Consider the following 13,518-nt stretch of genomic DNA (forward strand, 5'->3'; position numbering starts at 1 on the left):
CTCAGTGGGTTAAGCCGCTGCCTTCGGCTCAGGTCATGATCTCAGGGTCCTGGGATCCAGTCCCGCATCAGGCTCTCTGCTCAGCAGGGAGCCTGCTTCCTTCTCTCTCTCTCTGCCTGCCTCTCAGTGTACTTGTAATTTCTCTGTCAAATAAATAAATAAAATCTTTAAAAAAAATAAATAAAGAGAATACTTCTGATGTTTCTGCGTAAGAATTGTTAATTTTTTTTTAGCTGTCTTGATGAGATTAACAAAGCTTCCTCCTACTCCTATCACGAAGTGTGCTATCATCAGTGAGTGGCGGGTTTACAGTGTTCCATATTCTAAAAGAATTTATCAATGCTTTTTTTCTGCTCTTCATCTTTTTTTCTCCTTTATGCTGTTCACGTGGTGTATTACTTTAACAGATTTTCTCATATTACACCATATTTGCATTTATAGGATGGCATGCCGTATTTTTAAAAATCACAATGGATGGGGCACCTGGGTGGCTCAGTGGGTGAAGCCTCTGCCTTCGTCTCAGGTCATGATCCCGGGGTCCTGGGATCGAGCCCCGCATCAGGCTCCCTGCTCAGTGAGGAGTCTGCTTACCCCCCTCTATCTGCCTGCCTCTCTGCCTACTTGTGGTCTCTCTGTCAAATAAATAAAATCTTAATGAAGAAAAACCACAATGAGATGCAGCTGGCCAGCATTTTACTCGGGTGTTTGCGTGTTATCTGCATGCATGGGAGGGGCATTCCTTTTCTTTCTCCTATTGTCCATGTTCGGTTTTTGAATCAACATTATTCTTGCCTAATAAACTCTTCTGCTTTTGGTAGAAGTCTTCCACAAGGCCTTTAGGTCTAGTGCTTTCTTTAGAATACTTCTGATTACTGCTTCGATTTAATGGATATAGGAATCTTCAGTTTTCTACTGGCTTCTGGAGCCCCGTACAAGAAGACAGTAAAGGGGAAGCAGAAGTTAAAACAGAGACTGAGCAGAAACATAAAAAAATGCCAGATTTAAAACCGAACATCAATAATTATAGTCAGTGTAAAAGGCCTTAAATACCAATGAAAAGATAAAGATGGAAAATAGATAAAACTAGTTTACCTAACCCTGCGGTGTCTATAAGAAATTCACTTCAAATATAAAGATCGAGGTGGGTTAGAGGTAAATGTATGGAAAAAGCTGTGGGATACAAACTCTAATGAAAAGAGAGCCTCCGTGACTACGTGTCTATCAGACAGCGCTGGCTTCGGAGCAAAGAGAATTCCCAAGACAAGGACAGACATTCCGTAACAAAATGTTCTGCTCCCAAGAAGACGGCCTTCTTACGTGTGCCAGGGTAACAGCAGTAGAACCACAAGAAGCCGTCTGAGGGCTGAGCCCGGCGGAGCTCCCACGTGGAGAACCAACAGGGACCAGGAGAGGCCAGTACAGTTGGAAGGAGACCATCGCAAACAGCCTTGCAGGAGAAACACTGATGGCCTCGGTAAGATCCCCGGAAAGAGCATTCATGTTATTGGGGTCCCAGGAAGAGAATGAAAAAAGCAAGCTGTAGATTGTTTTATGAAGTAAGGAAGTACTTACGAATCCCTAGTTCTGACAGTGATGCGTCTGTATTAAACACGCAAAAAAAGTCCAAGTGGATAATGCACCATAGTGGTTAATTCTGATTTGGGATTGTTGAGAAAGGGAATGAGCAAGCATCTTATTTCTTTTAACAAAGATTTTTTATTTCTGCAATTTTCAGAGCTAAGTTGAATAAAATGTACTAGCAAGGGTGCTAGGAGTTTGGTGGGAATTAAACTTTTAAAAGAAGAATTATATACAGAAGTACATGAAACTGGCCAGCGTGGGCACGCTCACTGAGAATGGCATACACAATCTGATTCTTCCTCGGGCACAATTAGTAGCACAATGTCAAGAGGAGAGTAAGCCTCTGGAACTCTAACTCGAGCTCTGTTCTGTGTGCTCTTGGTTCCAAATGAGTTCATGACCTCGTGCTCATATTAGCAAAGCAGAAACTTCTATTTTAAGTTACAGCTTATTCATACTTCTTACACATGGGATGGACTGTCAGAAATCTCTTCCACTGACCCAGTGAACACGTGCTTTTTGTACAATAGGCACATTCAGAACTGTAACTTGTCCGCAGTAGGAACTGTTGGTCAAGGAGGGCTTTGTAGCTGAACTGCTTTGATCTGCCCTGCCTTCTTCACAGGATTGACGTGGGAGCCTGGAAGGGACCATGAAGAAATGTTTATGCCAAACTTAAAGTGCCTCCTAGACAGGCAAGATTATCACTGGAGTGGGAGAATCAGTGCTGCCCCCAGGGGTAAGGCTCTCCTAGCCCACTGCCGGTCTCAGTGACTGAATATGGACCAAGAAGGGCTATTCTTACCAGTGGCCTCTTTTGTCATGGGCCACTGGCAGGGCAGAGCAGTTCCCCTCATTCTATCAAGGGCCACGTCTTCCTAAAAGAGAACCCCCGGGAAGGTGATGCCTCCGTCACCTCTGTCAGCTCTCATCTGACCTTGCTGAGAACATCTGCAGTCTCACGCGCATCAGAATGACGAACCGCCCAGAAAGGAGTCCGAATCCCTGCCCAGTCCGGCCTGATCCCCCCTTAGCTTCCTACTGCTGTTTTTACAAATTACAACAAACTTAGTGCCTGAAGACAACACAGGTTTATTATCTGACCGTCTCAGTGCTCAGAAGTCTGAAATACTAAGCTTTACCGGGGTAAAGTCACTGTGCAGTAGAGCTAGCTGTGTTTCTTCTGGGGGCTTGGGGGAGAACCCACCCATTCCCTTCCCTGGATCAAGGACCACCTGTGTTCACGGCACTCGGACCTCTGCTTCTGTTACAGCTGCTTCCCTGACCCTCCTTATGAGGGTCTCATAAGGACCCTCGTGATGACGCTGGACCCACCCTATCATCCAGGACCATCTCCCCACCTCAGATCCTTGGCTTTGCCACATCTGTGGAGTCCATTTTGCCAAGTAAGGTAACATATCCCCAGGGCCCAGGGATCAGGACCTGGACAACTCTGGGGGCTCTTTCTCGGTCCATGACACTGACCCACCTGGCTTCCCTTCCCACAACTTTCCTTTCCAACCCACTGTAAATCCCCAGCATAGGCCAGGTCCCTTGTGCCTTCACATACGCAGGTTCCTCTGCCGTAGGGTCCTCGACAGGACACAGCCGTGGAGAAGACACCTAACTCTGAAGCCACACTGCCCGGCTCAAGTCCCAATCTACCACGTACTTGATAACTGGATTCGGACAGATTACAAGGAAAAACAGTAAATGACACAAGGCAGCATTACCCGAATGCAGACTGCAGGGCGTCCCACCGGCAGCAAGCCTGGCTTCTCGGAGAAATCCCTATTTTAAAGGGTAGCGTGTCAGGGAGAGGGGACTGTTTTGAAAGAATAAAAGAGGCAATGACCAAATGCAAGGTGTAGGCCCAGGTTTGGATGTGGATTTGCTAACCATCAAAAGGCTTCTGTGAGACCGGGAAGTCTGAATGCAAACCGGCTCAGGATCAGAGGGCCTGTAAGTGTAATAATAGCATGTGCTAAATATTTCTGAAGTTTTCCGGAGACCCAAGCCATCAATGCAGCGATGTACGCAAAGGTGCCCTTTCGCAGCAAAATGCCGCTGTATGGGGGATCTCTTTAAAGACGTGCTGGGGAACAAGGCAGGGGGCGTAGAGCAAACAAGATGGCCAAAACGTGAGCCGCTGAAGCCTGTGACTGGCACCTGGGAGGTGACATTACTCTACTTTTCCACTTGAAATTTTCCTCAATACGTCTGCGTAAAAATACGTCTCCGAGGAAGCGTTTCTTTCCCAGGCTCAGCCAGAAAGTCAGCGGCCCCCCCTTCCCACCGCCACCGCGGCTCGTCATGCCGCCCAGTGACTCCGGCCACCAAGCAGGTGCAGGCCGGGCAGGTGGCGGGGCAGGTAGGCTGCGGGGGCGGTCAGGGGCGGGGCCCGGCAGGTGCAGGACGGGGTGGGTGCGTGGGGCGGCCAGCAAGCGGCAGTGGCAGGTACATGGGGGTCAGGTGCGGGGCCGGGCAGGCGGCAGGTGCGGGGCCGCGCGGCGGGCAGGTGCGGGGTCAGGTGCGGGGCCGGCAGGTGCGGGGCCGGGCAGGCGGCGGCGGCGGCTGGGAGCAGACGCTGCGGGGAGGGGCTCCCGGCCCGCGCCCGCCGATGCACCTGTCCCAGCGGCCAGCCCGGCTCCCGCACGTGGCACTCGCGGCCGGAGCGCGGGGACACACCGCCCAGGCGCTGCGGGCCCGCACCGGAAGGCAGCCGGCTCCGGGCCGGTGTGCTTCTTCCTCCGGCCACCTCGGCTGCTGGACGTGGGCTCCGCCCGCGCCCCGGGGCCTTTCCACGCCGTCTCTCCCGCCGCGAGCGCCGTCGCCTCCCGGACCTCCGGCACGCGGCCCGCGGCGGGTGGGAGCCGGGCCCGCTCCCGCCGCCCACCCCCGACGTCTCGCGACCCGCACCCTCGACGCCCCTTCCCGGCCGCCGAGATTGCGCCTGCGCGGGGGCGGTCGCACAGCATGCAGCCCCGCCCGCGCCTCGCCAAACCTCGCGATATTTCATCCTCCCCCCTCCCCCCGCAGGTCCACCCACCCCCAACTGCCCGGCCGACCTGGAAAGTTCTAAACCCCTGCGCACGCTCTCTGGGGCGCGTAACGTCCGGGCTCCGCCCTCTTCTGACCACGCCCCTTTCCGTCCGTCTTGTCAATCATCCACTTCTTCCCTCGGGCAACCCCGCAACAGCTCTCTCATTGGCTAGTCTGGAGAGCGGGCGCCGAGGAAGGTCGGTGACGATAGGCTGGGAGCCGGTCCCGCCTACCGGCCGTTTGCGCGGGCGGCAATTGGCTGACGGCTCCGTCCAATCGGCGGTAGGCTGTCGGATTCAAACCGGGATCGTTGGGCCCGCGGTCGGTTGGTCGCAGTCGAGTCGTTGCCCGGGGACAGGCGGTCGTGCGGCCCGACGCTCCGCCCGCCCGCAGCATGGCCCACAAGCAGATCTACTACTCGGACAAGTACTTCGACGAGCACTACGAGTACCGGTCAGTGCGGCCGGCGGGGCGGGCTCCGCCGCGGAACGGGACCCGGGGTCGGCGTGGGGTCGGGCCGGGTCGGGTCGCCGCGCGTCGGCCGGGGGCCGGGTCGGGGCCGGGGGTCGAGTCGGGGGCGGCCGGCGGCGGGAGCGCCGGGGCCTGCGGCCTTCGGTTCCCGCCCTTTGTTCGCCGCGGCCGAGCGGGGCGGGGGCTGCGGGGCCGGGGTTGCGGCGGGGGATCCGGCGGGGGATCCGGCGGGGGCGCGGGGCGGCCGCGGGGGACCCGGCTTCTGTGCGGCTGCGCCGCGCGCCCGGGGCGGAGCGGGGCGGAGCGGGGCGGGGGACGGAGCGGGCGCTGGTGCCGACCGCGCTGGGCCGCCGCAGCCCGGACCCCCGGACGCAGCGCGTGCCGAGGCGGCTCGGGGCGCGGGCTCCAGTCCCCGCTCGGGGCGGCTGGCCGCGGTGGCGCCCAGGCTCTGCCCCGGTGCGCGCCGGCACGTTGGGGCCCGGGTCAGTCGGTAGAGGACGCTGTGGACTGAGGTCGCAGAAGCCCTGGAGGAGCCTTTCCCAGGCCGCTCCTCCGGGAGCCGAGCGCCCTCCGGGGCCCGAGCGCCCTCCGGGGCGCGGTCCTGCGGTCCCCGAGCAGCTCGGGTGGGCTCGGCCTCGCCGGTGGCTGCGGAGGGCGGCGGCCGGCTTTGGTCTGCGTTGCTGGTTGGCCCGGAGGCGCGCGCTGCGGGTGCGGGTGAGGTCCGCCCCGGGCCGGGACGCGGAGCGAGCAGAGCTGGGGCCGGTGGCCCCTTTGGAGTCCGACTTCGTGAAGGTGGGCCCGTTGGCACGATTGCGGGCGAGGAAGGGGATGTGAGCCCGGGGAACACGGGGGCACGCGTATGTGGCTGTAGGTGATCGGTTCGGAGGCCAGGGAGGAATCGGTGTAGACGCTGGAGCAGCAGCGTCAGGGTGACAGCGAGTACGTGTTGAGGGGCTGTGGGCGGGTCAGCAGGCTTTGGTCAGAGGTTGCGATCGGTCACTAAGTTTGGGGGAGGCAGACGTCACGGGGGGGCTTCATGTGCAGGGGGTGGGCGGCCTGTCGCAGTGTTGTGGGAGGTCAGCGGCAGCTCCTGCAGTTAGTAGGGACAGCGTGGTGCCCTTGGGTGGCCTCCGGGCCGACCTAGCAACGTGGCACAGCTCTGGGGCGAACACAGGCTGACCTCTTTTGTGTAAATACCACCAGCTGGGTATGTAACTCGCCAGACGTTGATGACCGTTTAGGGCTCGGTTTGGGTTATGGGTTCCGTTTCGGATTAGCAACATTCGCGCCTCGGATGAAGCTCATTGGCTACGATCCTGCCACTGTGCAAAGCTTGGGTCCCGTTCTCTTTGGTGCCAGAAAGTGGGCCTGACCAGAAGGCGCATGTCTCATCCCCACAGCCAGCGGACTGTCAGATAGAGGTTTTCTAGCAGTCCCGAAACTGGGTTCGTGCCTGTTGATGGCGGTACAGTTGACTGCTACTGGAAATGGTAAAATGGGTCTGTGAATTGTGATTAATAAAGAACCTTTTACTGCAGTTAAGAGGGCTGCAGACTGGTCTTTCAGAATTTTACAAAGCTACAATTGTATATATTCTTGAGGTTTTTGACATTGAAGAGTATTACACATCTTCCTAAAAATAGCTTAGTGAAGTTTTGGATAGAAGTCATTCCGATAGAAGTCAGTAACTTACTGAAAACTGAAAGTCTTTGTGCAAGGTTGCCAGGTACACGTACATACGTGACACTTGGGTTTGTTTTTTTGCTTTTTAATTTGAACAAAGCAACTTGTAGAGTATACAAGAACTCATCCACAGATCTAGAATGTTGAGTAATGGGAAACCCAAATTAACAAATTATTTTTCCTCTTCTACAGAGTCTCCGTGGGTCTGGGATGTCAGTTTTACAGTGAGGGTTCAGCCTCACTTTAGGCTTCGGTGGTCTTAGATGGCTTCTCTGGCTGCCTGATCACATTAGTCGGCTTCCTAACCCATCAGGAAAGACTTAGAAAAAGAGTTGGGCATGTTCTTTCCTTTTGAAGACCGTTTCCATAAGTTGTGTATGTTTTGCTTATATCCTATTTGCCAGGATTTAAGTCACCAGAGGTTAGCTGTGGGGAGGCTGGGATGTTTTGGGCAGCTGTGAGCCCGCCTTGCATTTGGGGGATTCTATTCCTGAAGAACATTGAGACAGCAAGCAGTCTCAGAGAAGAAGAGGCAAATTCTAAACAAAATACTTTCTGCTTTTGGACTGTACATTCTTCCTGTTTTGAACATTAGATTAGAAGTGGTAGACAGTCCTCGAGATGGATGCCAACAGTAATGTAACAAGGGTTGCTTTAAAGATCTTTATTTTGAACTCAAATGTCACGTGTCCTAAAAATGCATCTCTAAAGTGACCATATTTGTAGGAAAGGTGTATTTGCTAATACTTGGCTATATCTTTTTAACAGGCATGTCATGTTACCCAGAGAACTTTCCAAACAAGTCCCGAAAACCCATCTGATGTCGGAAGAGGAGTGGAGGAGACTTGGTGTCCAACAGAGTCTAGGCTGGGTTCACTACATGATTCATGAGCCAGGTAGGGGTTGCCGTTTAGGAAAGCATCCATGAAACCAAAGAAGTAGTGGTTGTGGTTGTTGAAAATTAAGTAATACTGACATTCAGTGGTATTTCCAAAGCAACCCTGGTAAGTCTGACTCTTCTTGAATGGCTGATTCCTTTCCTCTCTAGGAAGAATTTACATTTTGTAGTAAATAATACCACACGAGTGAAAGGAATGCATTATTCTACCTGCGGAAAGATTAGGAGTTAAAAAAAAGTCAATTCTTTCATTTTAAAATGTGCCATTGATAAAGTATTTTACTGTAAGTATAAGTAATTCTGGTGACCTATGTCTTTAAAAACTAAGGGGTTTAAGACACTTTGAAGTGTCCCTAAGTTCTTTGCTGCAGTAGAAGTTAACACAATTTGGAATGATTTGTTTTTGCCTTTAGTATTCTATTAAAGGATGATTGGGATTTGCTACACCAAGGTGAGATAAGGTAACCTAGTGAGTGAACCCTGAACAGTAGAACGAGTGTTCTGTTGTGTGGATTTTACCAGAGTTTCCTGGATATGAAATGTTAAGCTCAAATTCACAGGGTTCAATTCTGCTTTTGTGGTATCCTTAATTAAATCTAACTGAACAATTATAATGCTTTGAGCAAATTTGGGGGGCATGATATAGAAACCGAATTAGGTGGAACAGAGCTTGTTTTCTGCTCTTAAAGAAAAGCAGCAATAGCATCAGAAACTGACTTTTGGGGGGGGGGGATTGGGGGCATTTAATTGTACCGGAGTTCAAAACTCTAGAACCCAGGGCTCCCACCCAGTGAAAGAGATCCCAGGAATGGGCCCCTGGGATCTGCACTTTTTACAGTTTGGTGGTTTTTGAATTTGGTGTTAGGTGTCTTTCCTTTTCACTGGAATTGAGATCCTAAAGGTAGAACCTGTTTTCCTCGAAGTGGCTTCTCCACTTGACATCTCTTTTTCCTCAGGGTAGGTAAAACACTGTGGGGAATGTTCTCCATCAGGTGGTTTTCTAATGTTTATAGTTGACAGTGACTTTTTTCTTCTATTGTTTTTTAGGATTTTATTTATTTATTTGTCAGAGAGATCACAAGTAGGCAGAGAGGCAGGCAGAGAGAGAGGAGGAAGCAGGCTCCCTGCTGAGCAAAGACCCACCCCCACCCCCACCCCCAACCAATTCAGGGCTTGATTCCAGAACTCTGGGATCATGACCTGAGCTGAAGGCAGAGGCTTTAACTCACGGAGCCTCTCAGGGGCCCCGACAGTGACTTTTGAAGCAAAGTTTATTTCAGATATTTCGATAAGTGACAGTTGTTAATAGATTTATTTTGGTTTGAGAATTTCAAATTTTGGTTGAATGAATGAGTATTAACCATATTTTAAAATTATATATTTTGTTTCCACAGAACCACATATTCTTCTCTTTCGACGACCTCTTCCAAAAGAGCAACAAAAATGAAGTCTACCTGGGGATTGTCAATGAAGTCTTTTTCAAATTTAATGTATATGTGTATATAAGGGTAGTATTCAGTGAATACTTGAAAAATGTACAAATTGTTGATCCATACCTGTGCATGAGCTGTATTCTTCACAGCAACAGAGCTCAGTTAAATGCAACGGCAAGTAGGTTACTAGAAGGTGTTTAAGATAAAATTTGTAGTTGGTTTTTCTCTTTAATGTAAGTGCCTGTTTGACTTGACCTGTTACTTTTGTTAAATAAAGTTTGTATGTTGCATTTATCATTGAAGTTATTGGGGTTTATCTTCTAAGGTTGACTTGTGTCTGCCAAGGATAGAGGGTTTCCGTTCTAGGTTTTGGTCTGGAGGAAATAGACGTAAAGAAGTGGGATTAAATGGGTTTACGGTCACGCGGTTTGGGGAGGGAGGGACTTGATTCACTTGGAAGAAGCCGTTCATGGCTCTGTTGCTCGTTTCGTGTCTGGAGACCGGGGCCGATCCGAGGATGCCACGTCTGCTGGCCGAGAGGGGCCTGACCCTGCTCTGTCTCGGTCGGTGCGCCGAGTCGCGGTAGTGCTCCCTCCACAGCGGCAGAGCATCTTAAACCGTAAACGCCATTCCACACGGTTGGCGTCTAAGTTGCTTCTTAGCTGCTGCAGAAAGGGAAGCCCCGAGGCTGCGGTCCTCCGTGTGGGCGTCTGGTGCAGGGACGGGACGGGACCCGCTACAGGTGGGAGACTCGGGGACTGCCCAGTAAAGGAGCAGGGGCCCGCGGCAGCCCCCGGCAGCCCCCCGCAAGGGTAACGCGGCACAGCAGGCCTGTGTTTCCTGCACCTCCGGCTGCCCGGGAGACCGGCGGGGCGGGGCCCGCGTTAGCCGCCGGACCTGGTAGTGCATGCACCAGCCCCGTGGGCAGCCGCAGACGGCGGCGCCGGTGCCCTCCCCTAGCTCCCGGCCCGCCCGCCCCGGCTGCTCGCAGTGGTTGCGTGGCCGCGCCGTCTGGGAATTCTCGTCCTTGCGCGCCGCCCAGTGCTCCTGCCCCGGGCGCTTCCCTGCGCCAAGGCCTCCTGGGCCTGAGTCCACGTCCTCCGCTTCGGGTGCCCCCGGCCAGGCGGCGTCCGCGGACGCCCGAGGTCTCTAACGGAGGGCGGCCGCCGCCTCGCGGGACCAGGGCCGCCCGCGCGCCCACTTCCGGTCGGAAGCAGGGGTCGGGGGCGGGCCTGGGTGCGTTTCTGTGACGCACTTCCTGGCGCCCGCTCGGAAGGCGGAAAAGCGGGGAGTCCGAGCGCCGCGCGTCCGAGCCGCCGGCCGACGGGGCGGCTGCCGGCCTCCGGGGCCGGGCGTCCTCCGAGCCGCGCGCCATGGCGTCGGAGGGGCCTCGGGAGCCCGTGGGCGAGGTGAGCACGGCGCCCCGCAGCGGGGGCGGGCGTCGGGGCGGGCGCGGGCGGGGTCAGCGCGGGGCGTCGGCGGCCGCGGTTAGCGGGGCAGGCCCGGGACTGCGCCCCCGCCCCGGGTCGCCGCGCTCGCGCCGGGGCGCCCCGCAGACGTTGGCGGCAGCGCGGGCGTCCGCTCGGCCTGCCCGGCCGCACCGCTAGACGAGCCCTGGCGGCCGCCGCGACCCGCGCTCGGACGGACCGGAAGGCGCCGAGGTCAGCCTCGCGGGGCGGCCGCGGCCGCGGGAAGAGCCGCTGCTGCGGTCCCGTCCCGGGCTTGCTGACCCGCGGCGTCCTGGCGGGGCTGGCCTTGGCTCCTGAGCGGAGGCGCTTCGCCGACGGACGGGACAGGGTGTGCCGTGGGCATAAGGCTCCGCACCGCGGCGGAGTGTCGGCGGCCGCCGGTCAGCGGCCGGGCCTGCCCCGCGGTGCTCGGTGCTCGGTGCTCCGTGGCCGCGGCGGGGACGCGACAGCGCGCGCAGGCCGAGGCTGTCGCAGCCCCGTCGGCCGGCGCGGACTCCGTCCCGTCTCCCCGCTGGCCCTCGGCCTCCCGCACCGGTCCTCACTGGCGCGCAGGGCGCGGCCTGGGCGGCACCGGCACCGGCTCCGGCACCGGCACCGGCTCCGGCACCGGCACCGGCACCGGCACCGGGGGAGGTGGTTCGCCGCCCGATTCTTGCTTCCGCGGGACGCAGCGTTTGAGCCGCAGACACTCCCGGGACCGGCCGCCGTGCCGCAGGAACCCGGCGCCGCTCCGTGGGATTTGTGCTCACGTCTGCTTCACACCCAGATGCACGTCGTCAGCCGCACCCCGTTTTCCCTCAGGGCGTCAAGTTGTCCGCGGATGTGAAACCGTTCGTCCCCAAATTGGCTGGGCTCAGCGCGGCGTGGCCGGAGTCCTCCGGAGCTGGCGGCTTCCCCGGCTGTGCGGCCGCCTACCACCCGCCTGTTCCGGAGCGCCCGGGGCCTGGGTACGTATCCGCCTCCTGTCCGCCCTCCGCGGGCACTGGCGGGGATTCCAGGGCGAGGGGCTGCACGTGACGTGGCCAGCGTTCTCAGAACGACGCTGCTCCTCGGCCGAGAAGGGCCAGAGGCAGTGGCGCAGCTCACTGCGTCCAACCCCGAAAACACCAACTTCAGCTCTCCGCACCCACGTTGTTTTGGGCAAAGGACGTGTGCAGGTTGCCTTGCATTCCCTAGTGGGAAACGCAGTTTTCAGGTTCCTTTGTGCTTGGGGTCGGAACTGTGTCCCGTGCCCCGGGGAGATGCGTGCTGGGGGCGCCGAGAGGAGGGGGCAAAGGCAGGCGAGCCCAGAGAAATCCGCGCTGCGGTTGTGACACTGTGAAATCCTGCGGGGGCGGAGTGCGGCTCGCACCGTGGCTGCTCCCTCTGGGGGAAGTTGTTTGGGAATGGCTGAGCTTTGCTTTTTACTGCTTTTCTTTGTAAATGTCCTGGGCAGCGTCTAGAAGCTTGGGTCATAAAATTCTCCTAAATCGGTATTGAAAGAAGGCTTATGTTGGCTTGGCGATTTTCCTTTTTCTTCTCAAGTCTCGCTCTTTAGGAATCTATACAATGGTTTCCATTAATAGCTGAATCTAGAAAGCCGTGCCTTCAGCCCTGCATGTAATTGTGTAGAATACCTGATTTTTAACGGCCTGCATCACCTTTGTGATGTCAGAGTCCTTGTCTGTATGTTCCCTTGCTGGGGTCGCACATGTTTCTTTTTCATGCCTGCATAGTGTCGATCGTACTCTTCATACAAATTCTAGGCTTGTGTTCACAGGGACAAAGTTTGGAATGAATAATAAAACCATCGAGCGGTTTGGTATATATACGTTGTATTTTTTGACCAAGTTGAAATTCTGCCTCTGTGCTTTGCTAGGAACACTCAGGTCTTCCCCTGTGATTTCATCCTTTGTTAGAGGAAGGTTGGCATGGGTCTCATCTGAGCTGTTCCCTACCTTGGGTGGTTCACAAAGTAAAGTATAAAATATATTTCATTCAGTGAGAAGGATTCGAAGCCGTTTGTTTCGGGTGGGATTCCAGTTAGCCAAAGTGAAGGTGGAAAACGTTCCTACAGCTGAAGTAATGTTCTGGGAGTAGCATGAATCCAGAAGAATCAGAAGCTTAAGGGTGTGCACTGTTGAATTTAAAAATTAGGTATTTTTTTTTTTTTTAAAGATTGTATTTATTTATTTGACAGAGCATGAGAGTGGAGAAGGTCAGAGAGAGAAGCAGACTCCCTGCTGAGCAGGGAGCCCGATGCGGGACTCGATCCCAATCCCAGGACTCCGGGGTCATGACCCGAACCGAAGGCAGTCGCTTAACCGACTGAGCCACTCAGGTGCCCTAAAAATTAAGTTTTTTATACTCTTTTTTTGGCTTTAATTTTTTTTCTTTTAATTACATATAACCTAGGAAAAGATTGGCTGACAGTATTCCTGCCTGATGAGAAAACAGTTAAGGACAAAAGAGGTGTGAAAGCAGAGGGGCAGGGTTAGGAAGGACAGGAGCCTTTGAAGGGGACAGAATGGGGATGCGTATTTGAGAACCGATGACCTCGTCCATTCTGATGGAGGCTGAGACACCTGCCCGAGCCGGGCAGGGGAAAGAGCCGCGTGCGCTTTTCCCTAGGGAGCAGCGTGGTCTTTCCTGCCTTTCCCGTGCCTGTGCCAGGCCACGAGGTGGGCAGGCAGCGTCGTGTTACTTGACACCTGAGAAGCTGGGGCCAGAAACGTGTGGTCATTCAGGTGGGCAGTGCCCGAAGCAGAATGAGCGTCTGTGCCTCTGGCCTGCACCCCTCGAGCTCCCCAGAGCTGCCACTGCCGCGAGGACGAGTGTTTGCTGAGCACTTCAGCCTGCTGCAGTCCGTGGTCCGCTCTGGGCACTGCTGAGGGAGTCTCGGCTGTGAGAACTAGTATCCCTGCACAGAGTGTGGCTGGAGGAGCTGCTGGGGCTGAGCCCT

General features: G+C 55.3%; 2 protein-coding genes across 4 annotated transcripts in view; both read left to right on the forward strand.

Moving 5' to 3' along the window:
* The first annotated feature begins 4,651 nt into the window (after window positions 1–4,651).
* Window positions 4,652–9,410, forward strand: CKS2 (CDC28 protein kinase regulatory subunit 2). Of its 2 annotated transcripts, XM_059142547.1 has the most exons (3): window positions 4,652–5,076; window positions 7,546–7,673; window positions 9,070–9,410. In XM_059142547.1, the coding sequence occupies exons 1-3, from the start codon at window positions 5,018–5,020 to the stop codon at window positions 9,120–9,122; spliced, it is 240 nt and encodes a 79-aa protein (XP_058998530.1). In that variant the 5' UTR covers window positions 4,652–5,017; the 3' UTR covers window positions 9,123–9,410. The 2 variants fall into 2 exon arrangements, 1 of the variants encoding a protein (XP_058998530.1); XR_009346445.1 differs by lacking the exons at window positions 4,652–5,076; window positions 9,070–9,410 and adding an exon at window positions 5,407–5,886 and having other exon boundaries at window positions 7,546–7,678.
* A 968-nt stretch (window positions 9,411–10,378) lies between these two features.
* SECISBP2 (SECIS binding protein 2) overlaps window positions 10,379–13,518 on the forward strand; it is a 42,557-nt gene continuing 39,417 nt past the window's right edge. For both annotated transcript variants that reach the window (XM_059142564.1, XM_059142565.1), the window contains exons 1-2: window positions 10,379–10,517; window positions 11,379–11,524. In XM_059142564.1, coding sequence (XP_058998547.1) covers window positions 10,482–10,517; window positions 11,379–11,524 — 182 coding nt within the window. In that variant the 5' untranslated portion in view covers window positions 10,379–10,481. The remainder of the gene's footprint in view (window positions 10,518–11,378; window positions 11,525–13,518) is intronic.

This window comes from Mustela lutreola, chromosome 12 (assembly GCF_030435805.1).
Source record: "Mustela lutreola isolate mMusLut2 chromosome 12, mMusLut2.pri, whole genome shotgun sequence".
NCBI classification, from domain to species: domain Eukaryota; kingdom Metazoa; phylum Chordata; class Mammalia; order Carnivora; family Mustelidae; genus Mustela; species Mustela lutreola.